At 42.2% G+C, this 20082-nt stretch overlaps 1 protein-coding gene across 3 annotated transcripts in view; it reads right to left on the bottom strand.

The window, feature by feature from the left end:
• LOC141108025 (integrator complex subunit 6-like) overlaps positions 1-20082 on the bottom strand; it is a 182606-nt gene that overhangs the window by 18784 nt on the left and 143740 nt on the right. For all 3 annotated transcript variants that reach the window (XR_012235996.1, XM_073599200.1, XM_073599199.1), the window contains exons 10-16: positions 18308-18402; positions 16555-16665; positions 16158-16370; positions 15564-15687; positions 12568-12710; positions 10971-11208; positions 5665-6042 (exon numbers count right to left, since the gene is read on the bottom strand). Coding sequence is in view for 2 of the 3 variants with exons in the window: in XM_073599200.1 (XP_073455301.1) it covers positions 5665-6042; positions 10971-11208; positions 12568-12710; positions 15564-15687; positions 16158-16370; positions 16555-16665; positions 18308-18402 (1302 nt within the window). In the remaining variant the exon portion in view is untranslated. The remainder of the gene's footprint in view (positions 1-5664; positions 6043-10970; positions 11209-12567; positions 12711-15563; positions 15688-16157; positions 16371-16554; positions 16666-18307; positions 18403-20082) is intronic.

The raw sequence follows: 20082 nt of genomic DNA, 5'->3' as shown, positions 1-20082 counted from the left end.
AGACATATCATTGTCTAATGACCCAGTCTTTTTTCTGCTACATTAATACAGCCAGATGTTGCATAGTGGAGCACTGGAAACCAAACCACTCACCCCTCCATTGTGGATAAGCAGAATCAATAACATCGGACTAATGGAAGACCTCTCTGCTACACCGCGCCCTTACCCCTACTCCTCTCATTGCCCTCCCATATCTGTAGTACTTAACCACCATTTTCCACAAATTGTTCCCTTTCCCTACCTCTTGGTCTTATATAAAAGGCTTGCACTGGAAAATATTTTGGTACTCACATTGGTTGTCCATGCTAATGGTCTACAAGATTTCTTGACTGTCAGAAACCTCTCACAAAGTCCCCACAGGAACCATAGGCTTAAAATGTTTTTTTTTCTTAGTTGTTTTGTACTCTACATTGTTATTTGTGCATTGTGTCTTTTGTAATAAGAAACCACCCTAATCATAAGGTTGTGTACTCTCTAATCCAGTGTTCTTCCATGTTTTTTCCCGTCAAGGCAAAATTGTAAAATGTAAAAAAACTAAACGTTTTACATATCAAAGCAACATCTACACACATAGGGCACCCAACATTACAGATGATTTATTCTTCCAAAGCAAATACATCTTTGCACACTGGTACTTACTAGTAATCCAGTGTTTCTCTTCTACCTCAGTTTCTCTCCCTAACTCAGCTATGACTCCTAACAACCGCTGATGGAGAGCAGTAGGGGTGGAGCAAACAAGGATGCCGTGTAGGCGCCCAATGTCCTCCTGATCAACCAGTGACGTCAGCGGTTGTTAGGAGGCCAACGGCTGGCATTCACAGTGCCCAAGGTTGTAATGAATAATGGAAGCCTGCAGTCTTGATCCACCCACTGGCTTGTACACCATTTTTGAGCAATTCGGGGCAATTTGTGAGCATTACACCAAGGCACCCTTGAAGAACCCAGAAGGCACCCTAGTTAAAAAAGGCTGCTCTAATGTATGAACCCTTTTTCCATAAATAATGTACACAAAAAAAAAAAAAGGAAGGAAAACCACGATGCGCTGCATATGTGTGTTGCCATTCATTGTTAAAGTAGGACTAGAGGTAAACCTTTTTTATGCCATTTTGGATAGAGTAAGGGACAATAATAACCCCTGTTAAGGTTAGATTTTTTTTTTCTTTTGTCATCGGTGTCTGGGGAGATTTTACTTTACTTCTGGTCCCATAGCCACAACAGGAAGTGAGGGAATTCATGGTAGTCACCAGAACTAGTCCCCATTGGAAGATTTACCCTCTATTGCTGTTCTGTGATTTTTTTGTGATTTTTTTATAATGGCAAAAAGACAAGGTGAACCTCCTAAACAAGGGCACAGGCAGCAATAAAAACCTGACTGGTGTTCTTATTAATCTCTACTTAATGTAAAACTTGAGAAAAAAATGGTTTTGCCTTAAATTTTACTTTAAAGTAGGCAAAAACTAAAAATCAATATGTATTGTAGTATTAAAAGTAAAGTAGGTGCCAAGATTAAACAAAATAGATGGAGGAAATTGTGGCATTAGCGAATGGCAGGGAAAAGTGCTTCCACAGTATATGTTCCTGTTGGACCAAATTCACCTATTCACCAGAGTACAGCGCTGTAATGGGATGCCAGGAGAAGTTCCTCACTCAGACAGCTCACAGCCGTATAACATCCCCATAAGCTCAAGGAGACCTGTGAGAGCACCTGTGAACAGCCATTTTTAAAGTCAAGATTCTCAATTGGATTTAGGTCTGGACTTTGACTGGGCCATTCTAACACATGAATATGCTTTGATCTAAACCATTCTACTGTAGCTCTGGCTGTACGTTTAGGGTCGTTGTCCTGCTAGGTGAACCTCCGCCCCAGTCTTTTGCAGACTCTAACAGGTTTTCTGCTAATGCCGCATACACACGACCGGAGTTCCACTGAAACGGTCTTGCCTACACATGATGACACCAAAGTCCGACCATCTAGAACGCGGTGACGTACAACACGTATGACGGGACTAAAAAAAGGAAGTTCAATAGCGAGTAGCCAATAGCTGCCGTCTCATACTTGCTTCAGAGCATGAGTCGTTTTTGGTCCATCGGAACAGCATACAGACAAGCGTTTTTCCCGATAGGAACTGATTCCGTCTGAAAGATTTAAAACATGTTCTATTTCTAGGTCCGTCAGAATTTTCGAAAAAAAAAAAAAAAGTCAGATGAAGCCCACACACGATTGGAATGTCTGATGAAAAGATTCCGTCTGGCTTTTCCCGCCGGAAAATCCCACTGACTGTACGCGGCATAAGATTGCCCGGTATTTGGCTCCATCCGTCTTACCATCAGTTCTGACCAGCTTTCCCTGTCCCTGCTAAAGAAAAGCATCCCACAACATGATGTCTAAACGATGTTTCACGGTGGGATGGTGTGTACAGGGTGATGAGCAGTGTTAGTTTTCCGCTACACATAGCGTTTTGCTTTTAAGCCAAAAAGTTCAGTTTTGGTCTCATCTGACCAGAGCACCTTATACATGTTTGCCGTGTCCTCCACATGGCTCCTCGCAAACTGCAAACAGGATTTCTTATGGCTTTCTTTTAACAATGGCTTTCTTCTTGCCACTCTTTCATAAAGGCCAGATTTGTGGAATGCACGACAAATAGATTCTCCCACCTGAGCTGTGGAGGTCTGCATCTCCTCCAGAGCTACCTTGGCTGCTTCTCCAAAAGATGCTCTCCTTGCTCGGCCTGTCAGTTTAGGTGGACGGCTAGGTCTTGGTAGGTTTACAGTTGTGCCATACTCTTTTCATTTTTGGATGATGGATGGAACAGTGCTCCTTGGGATGTTCTAAGCTTGAGATATTTTTTTCACAACCTAACCCTGCTTTAAACTTCTCCACAACTTTATCCCTAACCTGTCTGGTGTGTTCCTTGGCCTTCATGATGCGGTTTGTTCGCTAAGGTTCTCTAACAACCTCTGAGAGCTTCACAGAACAGCTGTATTTATACAGAGATAAAATTACACACAGGTAAACTCTATTTCCTAATTAGGTGACTTCTGAAGGCAATTGGTTCCACTAGAATTTAGTTAGGGGTATCAGAGTAAAGGGGGCTGATTACAAATGCATGCCACGCGTTTCAGATATTTGTGAAAAATGTTGAAAACCGTTTATCATTTTCCTTCCACTTCACATGGTCTATCACATAAAATCCCAATAAAATACATTTACTTTTTGGCTGTAACGTGGCAAAATTTGGAAAATTTCAAGGGGTGTGAATACTTTAAGGCCCTGTATGTGCATAAGTGATATGTAAAAAGGGTGGTGAAAAGAATCAAGGGAGTGCTGTGCACAGGGCTGTATACAATTCTGGCTTCTAAACTAAAATTCCTGGGAAACATTTATCAAGCAAATTATTGACACAGTTGTATGCAACTAAGGGTAGTGATTTGCAGCCACCATGTGGCTGTGATAGTCAGAGCCAGGTTTCATTCCATCACAGTGCCACTGTGAAGCAGATGAAGGAGGGATTTATGATCCAAGCTATAACCCTGTAATACATCAGTCACAATAGGATGCTAATCAGGCTGACTTGAAGTCTCTGTGACATCTTTACGGTATTTGCAATCTGTGTGTCTGAATTCCTGGAAAGCCAACTGTGACAGGTTAGCAAAGTCTGCAACAGATTACTGAAGATGAGACAGATTTTCATTCTAAATGCACAATTAAGTCGTCAGGGTCAGGTTTCATTTGGTCACAGTGAGACTTTACAGCAGCCAAAACAGGAATTTATCATTCAAGCTGTAACTTTGTAACAAATCTATGGAATAATCTGTCTTACTACTCCTGTTTAGCACTGCCTTGCTGGTCAATAAGATTGATAAATGTCACATTTTTTGCAGGTAAAAAAATGTGCATTTATTATTTCTTTTTAGGCTGTAAAGCAGACCGCTGGTGCCATGCGGGTCTCCTGCAGATCTGTCAGTCATTGTATCTGTGTGCCCATACATCCCATACTGGCAAGCAGATACACTGACAGGAAGCATCAATGAACTACCACGGCGCTGCACAGTATTGCATAAAGTGAACTCCAGTGTGTTGTGGTGACATGAATTATGAATACCACCCAAAGCACCTTGCCAGCACAACGTGATCTGAAATATACAATGAAAAGAGAGCGCACAGCTGCCCTAGTAAAATTCCATTTTAATGATACAAATGCAAAATCAAACAATAGAGCAGGGATATGCAATTAGCGGACCTCCAGCTGTTGCAAAACTAAAAGTCCCATCATGCCTATGCCTCTGGGTTTCATGCTTGTGGCTGTCAGAATCTTGCTATGCCTCATGGGACTTGTAGTTCTGCAACAGCTGGAGGTCCGTAATTGCATATCCCTGCAATAGAGGATTGCACTCACAAACATGGGGCTTAGATCGCATGTACAGCAGAATGTATGTCTCCCTTCCTGGCCTGTATAACCAGCACACCTTGATGCATATGCGATTCAGCACACCACAATGCACAGATAAGAACTATAAGAACACTGCGGTGTGCTGTTTTGAGAAAACTGCAATTAAAAAGGTCTACTGCGGTACATTGGCATCCCTATCAAAACAAATGTGCTATTTTACAACAATGCCTTTTAACATCCAGAATTACATATACCAATATGTAAACTCTTACTCTAGTGGTTATCTGTAGATCATGTTCCATGGCTAAGGGCCATGTCAGATGTGCGATTTATTTGCAACAAAAAAAAAAATGTTATTAAAGTGATTTTCCACTATGGAAACTAGTTATTTTCTGTCTCTCAGTGGTTGATTTAGAGTAGCCTTACATCATGTCAGCGACCAGCTTGCCTACAGAAATCATTCTGCTTTTACTTCTATGGCCTAGACACCAATCACTATTTCAGAGCACACCAACCTGATAAAGTCAAACAGTTTAAACTTTAGCAGCAACAGATCACCAGAACTCCAACTATTAAATTGCTCACTAGAACTCCAACTATTAAATTGCTAGCTACAAATCATTGTTAGTCGTTAGTAAAAGTGCTTAATCTCTACTACAAAACTGCTGGTCTGTTATGACTTCTTAAGCCGGCCATACATGGATCAAAATTTTCCCAGTTCAGCAGAGACCAGACAAATTTCCATCCAAGTATGGGGCACCCTGGTTGTACACATGTCGATCTATTGATTGACTTGTGTACAACCAGCCTGTCAGGTTTTTCCCAAGTGGTTAGTGCTGCTGGCTATAGCCAACACCACTAATCATTGTATTATACAAGCAAGGAGGGCTCCTGCCGACAAAAACACAATAGCACTGCTGGAGGGATTCCTCCAACACTGACTGTATTGATGAGAAACTCAACCAATTTTCTTTCCTTTCACTCGTTGTGGAGGGGGAAAAAAAAATGTGCATAATCTGTGGCCTGTCTTACGGCAAAGATAAAAAAAATCTCAGCCACATTAACAGTGCATTGTTTTCAGACACACAGACCAGTTTGGTGGACTTGCACTAAAAGTGGAGTAGTAGTAAGCACAGTTACTTTGCAGCACTACTAAGTAGGAAGCAGAGTCTGCATACATATTTCACGAATAATGGCTGCCCTCATGTACATAATCAAAACTGCAAAACTATACACAAACACTGATAAGATCAGAACATAATTTTTGACTTACTTCTTCCCGGCTTCCGAACTTCTTTCATAACTCTGATCTTAATATCTGCATTTGACCCGTTCATTATACTTTGCGCTTCCTTCAGGGAATTTGGCACAATTATTGCAGAAATGCATTCCCCAGTCACTGGAGAATCCTCTAGAGGTGTGTAGTCATCCAGGGGTGCCTTTATAAGCGCGTTATTAACAGGCTTGTGGTCGAAATTATCCTCGTCCAAGCAATTTAGTTCATCAGTAACAGAATCAAAGTTGTTCAAATCATCATCACCTAGAGCAGCTGGGGCAATAAGTGGAGACAGTCTATCTATTTGTTTTTCTATCACCTGACCATTGCCGGTCCTCTCTTCATTACTTTCTGAAGTTACTGTATTATTGGCATCTAGAAAACACAAAGTTTTGAAAACAGAAGGCTTTGAGTGAAACATACCACAGGCTTGATGTAAAATGAAAGATCTTTAAACATCATGTAATATTGCCCATTGTTAAATATAGGACCGTTTATTTTCCCATAGCTACCAATACTATTTAAACATAAAACATGTTATTTTATTCTGAAGGATTAATGATGAAATGTTAGGGCACTACTGGCATAATTTATGCTCTATGTTGCCCCACTACAACTATTACAACAATTGGATGTAAACCTGCAATGAAAAATAACACTTAAATAAGTGTTTAAATATACTTGTCTGAGTTCACATAAACCACTGATTAATATTAATGTTATGTTTACATCCTTATCAACTTTGTCCAAGCCTAAAATTTTGCATATGGGCTATAGGTCACAGAATTAACTCACCAGTATAAAGATAATTTTTTTTCCAAAAAGGTTATACTTATTTTCAGCTCAAAGAATCAAAGATCAAAAACATTTGAAAATGTGGGTAAAAGTAAAGATACTTATTCTTGTGATAAAGCTGTGTGAATTCAGCCTCTTAAGAGTTTCTCAAAGTCTGAATGCATGTTGTCTACATGTGTTATGCACACTCAGAGGGACAGCAAGGTAAAGCAGTTGACAACAACTCTATGATTTCAGATGACCCTTGGCTTTTAAGCTGAAGGGTTAGGCTCAGACAATATATGTAAAGGTACAGAACGGGGTAAATATTAACCTTTTTATAAGTTAGACTAATCAGTAATTATTTAGGACGGCATAATAACACATACCAAAGAGTTATTTTAACTATTTAACCACTTCAATACAGGGCACTTATACACCTTCCTGCCCAGACCAATTTTCAGCTTTCAGCGCTGTCGCAGTTTGAATGACAATTGCGCGGTCATCCATCACTGTACCCAAACTAAATTTTTATCATTTTGTTCCCACAAATAGAGCTTTCTTTTGGTGGTATTTGATCACCTCTGCGGTTTTCATTTTTTGCTAAACAAATAAAAAAAGACCGAAAATGTTGAAAAAAATAAAAGTTTTGCTTTTGTTTCTGTTAAAAAATGTTGTAAATAAGTAAGTTTTCGCTTTCACTGATGGGCACTGATAAGGCAGCACCTATGAGGTGGCACCAATGAGCGGGCACTGAAGATGGGCACTGGTAAGCGGCACTGATATGCAGCACTGATGGGCATTGATAGGCAGCACTGATGGACACTCATGGGTGGCACTGCTGGGCACTGATAGGCATCCCTGGTGGCACTGGCAGGCATTGAAGTGGGCACAGATTGTCAGCTGCCTGGGCACAGATTGGCATTTCCCTGGGGGTCTAGGGGGCATACCTGGTGGTCCAGTGTGGATGGCCATTCTGGTAGTCATGGACGGCTTCCCCGGTGGTCTTGGGTGGGATCCGAGGGGGGGCTGTGCTGATAAACAATCAGCACAGACCCCCCCCCCCCCCCCGTCAGGAGAGCAGCCGATCGGCTCTCCTCTACTCGCGTTTGTCAGACGCGAGTGAGGAAAAGCCGATCACCGGCTCTTTCTATTTACATCGCGATCAGCCGTGATTGGACACGGCTGATCACGTGGTAAAGAGTCTCCGTCAGACTCTTTACCTAGATCGGAGTTGCGGTGTGTCAGACTGACACGCCGCAACAACGATCGCAGCGGCATTAATATCCTGATCACACCACTTTGCCGCTGTCATTTTGCTATATGGCGGGCGGCAAGTGGTTAAGGACCAGGCCTTTTTCTGACATTTGTGGTTCACAAGTAAAAATCTTTTGCTAGAAAATTACTTAGAACCCCAAACATTTATATATATATATATATATATATATATTTATTAGCAGAGACCCTAGAGCAGTGGTTCTCAACCTTTCTAGTGCCGTGACCCCTGGATAAAATCTCCCAAGTTGTGGGGGCCCCTAACAGTAAAATTATTTTCGTAGCATGGGTTGTCAGCACCCAAGGCAAGACAAGTAATTTGCGCCCCTAACCCACGGATATTTTGTGCTCCCCGAGTCCCTTCCACTCGTACAGTATTAAAACACCTTATGGTACATTTTAGGATGTACCACTCTTTATTCTCCTTTCTTTCCCTTTTATCTCTCTCTATCCTAGTTTTTATTTTTTTTCCCCATCCCTCTCTCTAGCCGTCTTTCTTGTTCTTTCTCTTATTCGTTCTCTCCCTTTTTCTTTGTTCTTCAGCCCCTTTTCCTCTCCCTTCCATGCATTCTCTATGGTATCTCGCAGCAGTGACACCTATGACGAAATCAGGAGATAGGGTCTCCTGCAGCCCCTCCCACTTCACATTCCTCACCAGTCAGCTGACCTCTAGTCTCTGCCCCCCGGCAATACCGTGAACTGAATAGGCAGCTGCGAAGAGGCTGAGTGGGCGGCCGCAGGCTCCAGGAACAGGCTGGGAGCGCGTTGCGGGCTTCAGGAACAGCCCAGGATTCAGTGACCCCTGGCAAATGTCATTCGATCCCCAGGTTGAGAATCACTGCCCTAGAGAATAAAATGGCAGTTGTTGGAATTTTTTAGGTCATGCGGTCATTGGCGGTGTAAACCCACAGATCCACGTCCTGTCAGGTGAGAGGAGACCAATGGTGTGTTGCTAGTACAGAGGAACACCAATCGGTTTCCACCCCTTGTGAGTCCCCGCCCCCCTACAGTTAGAATCACTCCCTAGGAAACATAATTAACCTCTCGATCACCCCCTAGTGTTAACCTCTTTCCTGCCAGTCACATTTACACAGTAATCAGTGCATTTTTATAGCACTGATCGCTGTATAAATATGAATTGTCCCAAAAATGTGTCAAACGTGTCCGATATGTATATATATATATATATATATATATATATATATATATATATATATATATATATATATATATATATATATATATATATATATATATATATATATATACATATTTGCCATAAATCTATCCTGTATTTTGTAGACGCTATAACTTTTGCGCAAACCAATCAATATAGGCTTATTGTGTTTTTTTTTAACAAAAATATGTAGAATACATATTGGCCTAAACTGAGGAAATTTTTTTTTTTTTTTTTTTTTTTTTTAAATGGGATATTTGTTATAGCAAAAAGTAAAAAATATTGTGTTTTTTTCAAAATTGTCGCTCTTCTTTTGTTTATAGCGACAAAAAATAAAAACCGCAGAGGTGATCAAATACCACCAAAAGAAAGCTCTATTTGTGGGGAAAAAAACATAAAATTTAATTTGGGTACAGTGTTGCATGACCGTACAATTGTCATTCAAATTGCGACAGAGCTGAAAACTAAAAATTAGTCTGGGCAGGAAGGGGCTGAAAATGCCCTGTATTGAAGCGGTTAATGAATTAAAAAAAAAAAAAACAAAAAAAAAACAAAAAAAAAAACCATAATATATACCCCAATGTTTTTGTACAGATGATGTTATGCCGAGTAAAGATACCCAACACGTGTCATGCTTTAACACGCTCGTAAAATGGCGCCAAAAGTCTGGTACTTAAAAATCTCCATAGATGTTGCTTTAAAAATTTCTACAGGTTACCAGAGTTATAGAGAAGGTCTAGTATTAGAATTATTGCTCTTGCTTAGACATTTGTGGTGATACCTTACATGTGTGGTGCGAACGCAGTTTACATATGTGGGTATGACCCATGTATGCATTCATTACTGCCAGCGAGCATGCGGGGCGCTTAAAGTTTCTATTACATTTTTTCCACTGACCATTTAAAACATTGTTTATCACTTTTATTGCCATTGCAAAGAATGTGAACATCCCTTATTATAATACAGCATGACTGGTCCTCTTCATGGAGAGAGCTGGGGTCTGAAAGACCCCAAATCCCTCCCCTGCCTCCAAGGACATAGAGATGAGCGGCGGCCATATTGCCTTTGCTTATCTTTTTGGCAAGCCACCGGCGCTGGATGGTTCCGAGGCTCAGCGATCGGTAACGTAAGCCCAGGAACCACTGGGAAGCAGCGAAGGGGGGGGGTTAACAAACTTATTTTCCCAGTTAGGCAGTCGGCAAGCGGTTAAATAACTTTTTAAATCTGTGAAGCTCTAACTTAAGAAAAAATCATATGGATCTGGAGTAGGAGAAGCCAGCTTCCAACGTTTTTATGTATCAAACGCAAAATCAAGAAGTCAAAAGAAATTAAGTGGGAGGCGCATATTTAGACTGACATGCTTTCTGGCCCTAGGACTTTACAACAAAGCTGTACCTTGCTTTTACGTATCACCTAAACACTGATACTCATGTGGAAAACAAATTCATGCTGCAGCTGGGAGTAAGAAAGGGATAAGATTTCTTATTCGAGTCCCAGGAAATTATGACTTTTCATTACTATGCTTTTTTCGATATTTAATCTTTTATTTTAGTGACAGATTACTGCAAGCTGATCTGCTGAATTTAACAACATGAATGATACTTCGATATATATATGCAAGATATTTTGACTGTAGAAGGTAATTCACAAAAAGCTTTTTGCTCGATAAAATAGCGCTAGTTTCAGGATGCAGTCTGAGGTGATAAAAAAACACTTCCCTATATAACCAAAAAAAAAAAAAAAAACACAACACAAAAATGAATGAGGTAAGGGCTTAAGCAGTTAAAACGCCATGTGCAAGATTAAAAAATAATTTAAGAACTTGTGTTATTGTGAAATTAATATGTTAAGGAGAAAACTGTCAAGAGATACAAATCACTAATCCATCCTAAAGAGCTGAGCCATATTGGATTTACATTTCCAATAACTACTCAAAACTAAAATATCAACTTTGAGTGGAGGTGGACTTTACAAACCTTCACCCTTTCCTAAGTTTGAATAATGCTAAATTGCTCCATAATCATGAAAAACCTATGCAGAAAGATAATAAAAACCACAGAAAATAATGGAGGCTTACCTTTGTGTATAGGAATAGGCTTAATTAGGTTGTGTGGAGTTTGGCTACCTGGTGCTGTAGGAGGCCCCTTCCCTCCTACATGATTGGTTATAATAGGGGGGGTCTGAGGTCTTCTTAGGAGAAGTGGAGACATGCTTCTTCTTCTCTTTAAAGAGGCCGGAGTGTTGGCATCCCCAGGCCGTTTAACTTTATTTTGAGGTCCAGCAACAAACTCATCAGCTTCATCAATCATCATACCCTAGAGTAGAAAAAATAGACGTTAATAATAGAACCAACTGCTGTAAAACCAATCAAGCTTGTGTGGGTCAATATAGGACAAGTAAACATGTTCTATATACCTCTGAGGAATGTACAGTGAAATGCGTTCAGTCATTTGTGAAGCTGGGCCTTCCTCCATCCACCATAGCATTTGTGGATTTGCACAGAACTTTTGACTGGCCAAGCCTGATTTCAGCCGCTATACTTTACACCACCAAGCACATCTGGATGTGTGGAAGCCCATAGTGCTTATATTTGCACATGCTGCCACTGGAGTGGAATGGCAAGATAGAACTCTATGTACAAATTTTGCTTCATGCCTGCGGACATAACAGGATGCCCACATCTTTTTTGTGAACCCTATACCTGCATTCAGCATACATACAGGGGTGAATTTAATAAAGGCAAATAGACTGTACACTTTTGCAAGTGCAGTTGCACTCATTTTCCCCAGTGGTTAGTAAATGTGTTAAGCTGCACTCTGTAAAGAATACCCAAGTCAGGTGCAAGGAGAAAAAAAAAGAAAATGAATTTTTTTTGCTTTACCACATTTGCACACAGTATTTGCCTTTAGTAAATGCAACTCGCAGTCTTGTATGCAGCACTTGTAATGGATAGGACGTTAGGCTGATTTATCTCCATATATACTGTATACTGCAGCACATAAAAACTGTTATTGCCTGCTGATTTCCTGTTTGTAAGACCGCTGGTTGCTATTTCTACTGTATCCTCAGTCAGCGGTCTGACACTCGCCCTTGTAGTTCTCTGAAAGCGAGCAGGGAGTTCCATTTTACTGTAGTGGGAGGAGGGGGTCTCACATCCCCCGTACTGTGCCGCCCAATGGAGGAGGTGTCCTCCTCCTCTGCTCCCTGCCAGTCAAAGCCCCCCCAGCCACCACCTCCGTGCAGAGCCTGATCGTTATCAGAAATCACCGGATGACATAGCAGGAATATCTGGCTGTGACAGGTATTGTATGTGAAATACCGATCACTGTAATGTCCCGCCGGCATTGTGATTGACAGTGCGCTGTTCCAATGCTGGCGGGAGGCGGGACATTACAGTGATCGGTATTTCACATACAATACCTGTCACAGCCAAAGATCCCCGCTGTGTAATCTGGTAATTTCTGATAATGACCCCCATGCTGCACTGGTGGTCACTGACGAGCTGCATGGGTGGTCATTGATGAGACCGCACTGGTGGACACTGATTGCTGTTAGAACGATCTCTAAGCTGCAGCAGGAGAAGGAATATTTCTAATACTGAATTACAGCAGAGTAGAGTGTACCTTTCTAACCCTTGTGCACCAACTCATTATTTTGTTATTGCATAGTCATACCTTCTTATCTTGCTTAAATGGATTTCCAAAGGTGTGCAGTCTCTTGGGCTGGTCTGGATCAATTTCTCGGAGAGGGGAAGGCATTAGCTTCAAGTATTCTTGGTAATTGCCCATTTGTGCCACAGGGACACTATGCAGACAGTCTGAAGCATGAATCAAAAAATATATTGCTAACACAGCATAAACAACTACATAACCTTTAACTTAATGACGAATTTTAATAAGCGATGGACAAAATGAAATAACCTATACATACACTTGATATATTAACATAGACTTGACCTGCACAAATCCAATTTTACACAAAAAAGGTGTGCAAATGGTATTGCCAGGTTTCCACATGTTATTGACAAACTCGGCAGAGCCCCCCTTTCCATCACAGTCGGCAGAGCCCCCCCCTTCCATCACAGTCGGCAGAGCCCCCCCCTTCCATCACAGTCGGCAGAGCCCCCCCCTTCCATCACAGTCGGCAGAGCCCCCCCCTTCCATCACAGTCGGCAGAGCCCCCCCCTTCCATCACAGTCGGCAGAGCCCCCCCCTTCCATCACAGTCGGCAGAGCCCCCCCCTTCCATCACAGTCGGCAGAGCCCCCCCCTTCCATCACAGTCGGCAGAGCCCCCCCCCTTCCATCACAGTCGGCAGAGCCCCCCCCCTTCCATCACAGTCGGCAGAGCCCCCCCCCTTCCATCACAGTCGGCAGAGCCCCCCCCCTTCCATCACAGTCGGCAGAGCCCCCCCCCTTCCATCACAGTCGGCAGAGCCCCCCCCTTCCATCACAGTCGGCAGAGCCCCCCCCTTCCATCACAGTCGGCAGAGCCCCCCCCTTCCATCACAGTCGGCAGAGCCCCCCCCTTCCATCACAGTCGGCAGAGCCCCCCCCTTCCATCACAGTCGGCAGAGCCCCCCCCTTCCATCACAGTCGGCAGAGCCCCCCCCTTCCATCACAGTCGGCAGAGCCCCCCCCCCCTTCCATCACAGTCGGCAGAGCCCCCCCCCCCTTCATCACAGTCGGCAGAGCCCCCCCCCCTTCCATCACAGTCGGCAGAGCCCCCCCCTTCCATCACAGTCGGCAGAGCCCCCCCCTTCCATCAGAGTCCACAGAATTTCACTGTAAGGGGGAGCTCTGTGGACTCTAACGTAAAGGGGAACTCTGATTTAAGGGGGTGCTCTGAAGTAAGGGGGAATGCTGTGGACTCTGGTGTAAAGTGGAACTCTGATGTAAGGGGATCTCTGCTCACCAAAGCCCCCTTTACATCAGCGTCTACGGAACACCCCTTAAATCTGAGGTCCCCTTACATTATTGTACTAATTCTGAGGCAGGAGAGATAAGGGAGGGGGTCAATGAATGGATGTAAGCTCACTTACTCCAAGAAGGAAGGAGGCTCTCATGCAGTCTGCATATCCATTCTCCATGCTGTCCCCAGCTTCCCCATCCACACTTCAATCCGAGCGTGGGTGGGGCTGCGGGCACACCCACGAGGACCGGGGCGGGAGGAGGAGTGGATCTAGCGCTCTCTCTCCTGTCCGTGCGAGGAGAGGGGGGCCGAGCGGGCTGTCAGTGCTGGCTCTTTCTGGGCAGTGTATGTGAGAATGTAACAGGCACTCTCCCCTTACAACTGCAGCCAGTAACCCCGCTGTGGATCCGCAGACCAGGCTTTTGCCCCCCCCCTCCACAGTGGGGGAACGACAGGGCCCAGTCGCATGCGACTGCTGCGACTCTGGTAGTTCGCCACTGATTATTCCACAGAAAGTGCTCAGTAGATCCAGATAAAAGCAACAGATGTTATACAATCAAATCTCTACTTTTCTTGTAGAGAGTCAATAGGTCAAACTTGCTCCAATTCCTCCCAAGTCTCCCTTTTAGTTACGGAGGCTGACCAACCCCCCGAGCCCCCAGCACCAAACCCCCCCCCGGGCCATTTTTGAGGCCCCAGCACTGTGTTACTTTAACAGACAATTGCACGGTCGTGCAACACTGTACCCAAAAAAAAAAAAAATTCTGCCCCCCCAAATAGAGCTTTCTTTTGGTGATATTTGATCACCTCTGCATTTTTATTTTTTGCGCTATAAACAAAAAAATTTAAACTTTTTTTTTTTACTTTTTGCTATGAAACCTATCCAATAAAAATAAATGTAAAACAAATTTAAATTTCTTCATAAATGGTCAATATGTATTCTGCTACATATTTTTGGTAAAAATTGATTGATTTGCGCAAAAGTGATAGCATCTACAAAACTACGGGATATTTTTTTTTTCTTACTAGTAATGGTGCAGATCAGCGACTTATAGTGGGACTGCGATATTGCGGAGGACAATTGGACACTGACACTTTGATGGGAACCAGTGACACTAATAAAATGATCAATGCTAAAAATATGCACTGTCACTGTACTATTGACACTGGCTGGGAAGGGGTTAAACATCAGGTGCGGCCAAAGGGTTAACTGTGTGCCTAGCTGGTGTTTTTCTTTTTTTTACTATGGGGGAAGTGCTTGTACTAGGGAAAGACATGGATCATGTCCCTGCTTTGCTGGAACACAGGATCCATGTCTTCCTTCCTGACAGAATGGCAATTTGCCTAGTTTACATAGGCATACTGCGGTCCTGCCTGTGTACTAAATGATCGGTGGGTATTGAGTCCGCAGTACCCGCCCATCTGCTCCCGCTGTGAATAATCGCAGCAGGAGTGAGCCGCCGGCAGTGCTCATTCGCGCCGGCTACCCAGAAGTGCAGGATCACGTATATACATGTGACCCTGCACACAGCAGACACCCTGTAGCAGTAAAACTGCTATAGGGTGGTTGCTAAGTGGTTAAATGATAAACAAAGAAATTAGAGGGTATGGAGCCAAGCAATGGGTTCTAGATATGTGAGGGTCACATAAGTCAGAAAATATTCAGTTTTCATGTGTTTTAACATTTTCCCCCCTTAATTTTATATATACCACATAACATAAAGCTGCTAGTAATACAATAGACCTGAAATAGGACTGTACCTTCATCTTGCCCCACAATCAGTTTATGTGTTTTCAGCAAATTGGTCCTCATCCTTGTCAACTGATCTAGGAGGTTTGTGCGTGGAATGTCATAGGCATTTCTGTATGTCTGTGGCTTCAGATCCTAAACAAAAGCTAGGTGTTAGACAGGTAGTTCGAAATTAAACAAATATATAAAAATGGAATGTGGGGCTTGTTCAGGTGCTTAGTCAAAGCGATTCCCAGAGACAGCTCAACATGCAGCATTTCCTAAGCGGCTAATGAACTTCAGTGAAAAAGCACTAAAGATGGCATCCTCATGCACTGCAACATCTGTCCTGCACTTACTCAAGGACAGCTCCACTCATCCACAGAGAATAGAAGCTGTCAATCAGGATAGCCCATCAGTAAAATGCAGCTCACTATCTGTGTAAATGAGCCCCAACAGACCGTTCCAAAAAAGTGAAAGAAAACGTTGCAAAGAAACATTATCCACTATGCTTTAAGAACTGAGAGAATCAGGAATGCCTTACTTTAAATATAGAGCGCGGTTCCTGATTTCAAGATAATGGAGGAAATACTTCACAATAATGCACACTTAAATGGACACTATACCTTATTTAAAAGTCCAATTTGGAAACCAGGAAACTCCTTCAAACTCTCTGAAAGTCGGATAGAGGCATCTCCGGAGGTCCCCTGTAGAGGATGTTTGAAATCTCTATTGTGAATGAAAAATGTTCTTGTGGGGTTAGTTTTTAATTTAATCCCCGTCTCCTGTGGGGCCTTCTTTCCAACAGATGCTATTATCCTCTCAGATTCCATTTTCGTCTGCAACATGTAAAGTGTGGAGAAACAATTTAAAGACCTTTCAGTACCAATTGACGTGCTTGTAAGTAAATAATTTGAAGCTTCAGAAGGGCTTATACTGAGGGACAGATATGGAAGGCCTCACAGCTACACATAATAACACATTTGGCATCTCAAGCAATATTATTGATTATGCATTTGTTACCTGTTGACTAAGCTTTTTCAAATAAGAAATAACACTATAACTAAGACCACAGTCCAAGTTGTCCGATATTAGGTTTGGAGCTCCCATCATCCGCAGTGCTTTTTTTAATGGCTAATGAGAAAAGAAAAAAAAAACGTAAAGAAAAATAATTTGATTGGTAAAGGGCATTCTACATAAAGCAAAAAAAGGATAAAAATTACATTTACTACTATCACAGATACTGAAAATGTGAAAGACATTGCAGTAAAAACTTCAAAATCAGTGAAACCATCACTATTTTTTTTTTGACCTTCATTACTTTGTTAAGTATATAGGAAAAAAAATAAAATAAATAAATATATATATTATATATATATATATATATATATATATATATATATATATATATATATATATATATATATATATAGGAATTATTTAGGTTCTACACGGAGAGAAAGAAATACTAATTTTAATCATCTATCCTTTGCTTACTTCATGCTTCTGCTCATAGCAGTAACATATTGTAGGTCATATTCCAGGGGAAAAGGAGAGGAACTTAAAACAAATATCCAATAAAAATATAGAATACGTATGCATAAACAAGTATAGATCATACAAATTAATTGATATTTTTTTTTAACATAAAAACGGTCATTTAAATGTGTTCACATGCCCATCTTTGACATCAACAGAATACAGTAAAAGTTGTACACGTCAGGAAAAAAAAAACAAAAAAAAAAAAACACACACACAACTACAATTATCACCAGAATAGGAGATAACCTACAGTAACAAATATTTACCACTTTTCCAATTTATCCAAAACCAAAATAAATAATTTGCTAAAGACACATTTGGGGTTTCCAGGATTTTAGGAAATGTAGATAGCAAATGTTTGTGCTATGGACTACTGCTAGTTACTTATGGATGTTATGTGATTATTTATTTGCCCCAACATCTTCAATGATGATTAATGAATGAAATTAATGTGGAGGAATCTTACAAAGTTTTACCCTCAAAATTCTCATTTTAAGATGTATTTTTTTTCCCCCTGGAGCAAATTGGATCATGCTTTATTATTTATTTTTTTTACCTACCACTGGAGCAACGGTGGGTAAAGGATAGTCTAAATGTAGGTTTTCTATTTTTTTTTCTACTGGTTAAAACTAGATGGTCTTTTTTCAACCTGACTTACTATGTAACATACCAGGCCACATTCAAACTCTTAGAGCCGGTTCACACAGGGGCGACTTGTCAGGCGACCTAGCCGCCTGACAAGTCGCCTCCCGTTCTGTACAATGGAACCGTTCTAATCGGAGCGACGCAAGTCGCTCCGACTTAGAAGAAAGGTTCCTGTACTACTTTGGGGGCGACTTGCATAGACTTCTATACAGAAGTCGTCTCGCAAGTCGCCGCGGCAGTCGTGTGCAGGTCGCCTCGGTGAGGCGACCTGCAAGTCGTGCCACTTCTAATGTGAACCGGCGCTTATTTTACATACCATGCCCTCTATTCACCCACCATCCAAAATATCACTTTAAAGTATTACATCAACTGTAATCTTGAAACGTATCAAGAGTGTTAAAAGGCTACAATATTTACCATTTTCTTTTACACAATCTAACAATGCTACTTTTTATCCACTCTGGTGAATGTACACGTGTGGTTAGAAGTAGCCCGTAAACCATTTTTAAATAGTTTGTCTAAGCACACAAGTGTTTTTTTTTTTTTCTTTTATTTCTGCAACAGTTGCCAAAAAGCAGCTACAGCTTACCATTAAGAAATAGGGTGGCATTGTTTTCAAGTAGTTATCAAAGGCCTGTCGCCACTTCAGTGTTGGTTTTAGTTTGTGCAACTTGAATAAATCATCTGAAAAACAAAATTATTATAGAATATAAGAAATACCAGTACATTAGAACATGCAGTAACTGATACACAATACATTACAAAGAAAGTTAATACATAGGAACTACAGTGGAACCTCGGATTACGAGCATAATCTGTTCCCGGAGTATGCTTGTAATCCAAAGTACTCGCATATCAAAGCGAGTTTTCCCATTGAAGTCAATGGAAACGAAAATAATTTGTTCTGCATTGACTTCAATGGGATGCAATACCGCATGCGGCCAGAGGCGGGGGTGCCGGAGAGCCTCGGAAAAGGCCGAAAAGGCCCAAGCACACTTCGGCTGACCTCAGCAAACCTCGGAAAGACTCAGTTCACAAGCCTTTCCGAGGTTTGCCGAGGTCAGCCGAATTACCCTCGGGCCTTTCTGTGCATTTCCGAACGCCGACGATCGGCGCTGTTTGGCTCCGGCGCCCCCCACCTCAGGCCAAAAGCGGTACTGCACACCACTTTTGGCCCGAATCCTGCTCGTTTTGCGAGACAACACTCGCAAACCGAGTTAGGATTTTTAGAAATACAGTGCTCGTTTTGCGAAACGCTCCTTAACCACATTACTCGCAAACCAAGGTTCCACCGTTTACAGAAATTGACTTATTCTCAATTCATTATACCAGTGAAGATCATGTTGTCACAGACTTGTCAACAACAACCAGAGAACCTACACTGACCATGGCTGGGTTCACCGACATGAAGAGTCTAAGACCCCTTTCACACTGAGACGCTTGAAAACTGCCAATAAAACGGTCGGGCATTTTTGCAGCACTTTTGCGGAGCTTTTGCAGGTCTTTTGAGGCGTTAGCGGGGCGCTTCTTTTAAAATTTAAGGTCACATGACTCAAAGGAACCATTTTGCGGCGCTTTTGAAGCACTTTTCGTGCGCTTTCCCATTCATTTCAATAGAGAGGGGCGTTTTTGAGGCGCTTCTTTAAGCGCTCCAAACATACTGCTTGCAGGATTTTCACCGCCAGTGCACCTCCCTAGAGGTTGGTTTCCTCTAGAGATCATGATGGTAGAAATGTGTAGGCTGCTCCTGCTGCCAGGTCACTACTCCAGGTACTACCAGCCAAGGGAAGGTGAGTAAGAGGCTTTGGCGCACTGACCACTGAAATAATAAGCAGTGTATCGGTACCACACACAAGCTACAAGTACAGCCCAACATATAGAGGTTCCAGGGGAGCTGGAGACTAGACCACAAATAGGACTTTCAGGAACGGGCTACGGCTCAGCTTTCAGGATTTCCAGGGAGAGGTTAGCACAGTGCACAGCAGAAACTTTTAAGGCCAAGGTACTGCTCAGCCTGAATGATTTCTAGGAAAATATGAACTGAGTGCATTGCGGGTCTCCCAGAGGCAAGGAGCCACAATGTACAGGGTACAGCAACACATGGACAAACATTACTTAGGCCATGGTGGCTGATCTAAGCACAGCTTAAATAGAGTCACTGATTGCCAGATTGGGTAGAGACTGATCCTGTATGTGGCAAGCAACAGACCTAAAACACTACTCAGCCAGAGTAAATATCAAGTTTGTGGCTGCACAGATTTCCAGCATTTGTCTGTAACAAACAATTTTCCAGACCAATGCAGGAAAACAGAAAAGACCAAACTGTCAACTATGCACAAAAAATGGTCAACAATGCTCATTTGT

This window comes from Aquarana catesbeiana, linkage group LG09 (genome assembly GCF_042186555.1).
Source record: "Aquarana catesbeiana isolate 2022-GZ linkage group LG09, ASM4218655v1, whole genome shotgun sequence".
In the NCBI taxonomy this organism is placed as follows: domain Eukaryota; kingdom Metazoa; phylum Chordata; class Amphibia; order Anura; family Ranidae; genus Aquarana; species Aquarana catesbeiana.
Note: the sequence above shows the minus strand (reverse complement) of the source record. Positions and strands in the feature narration are given on the sequence as shown.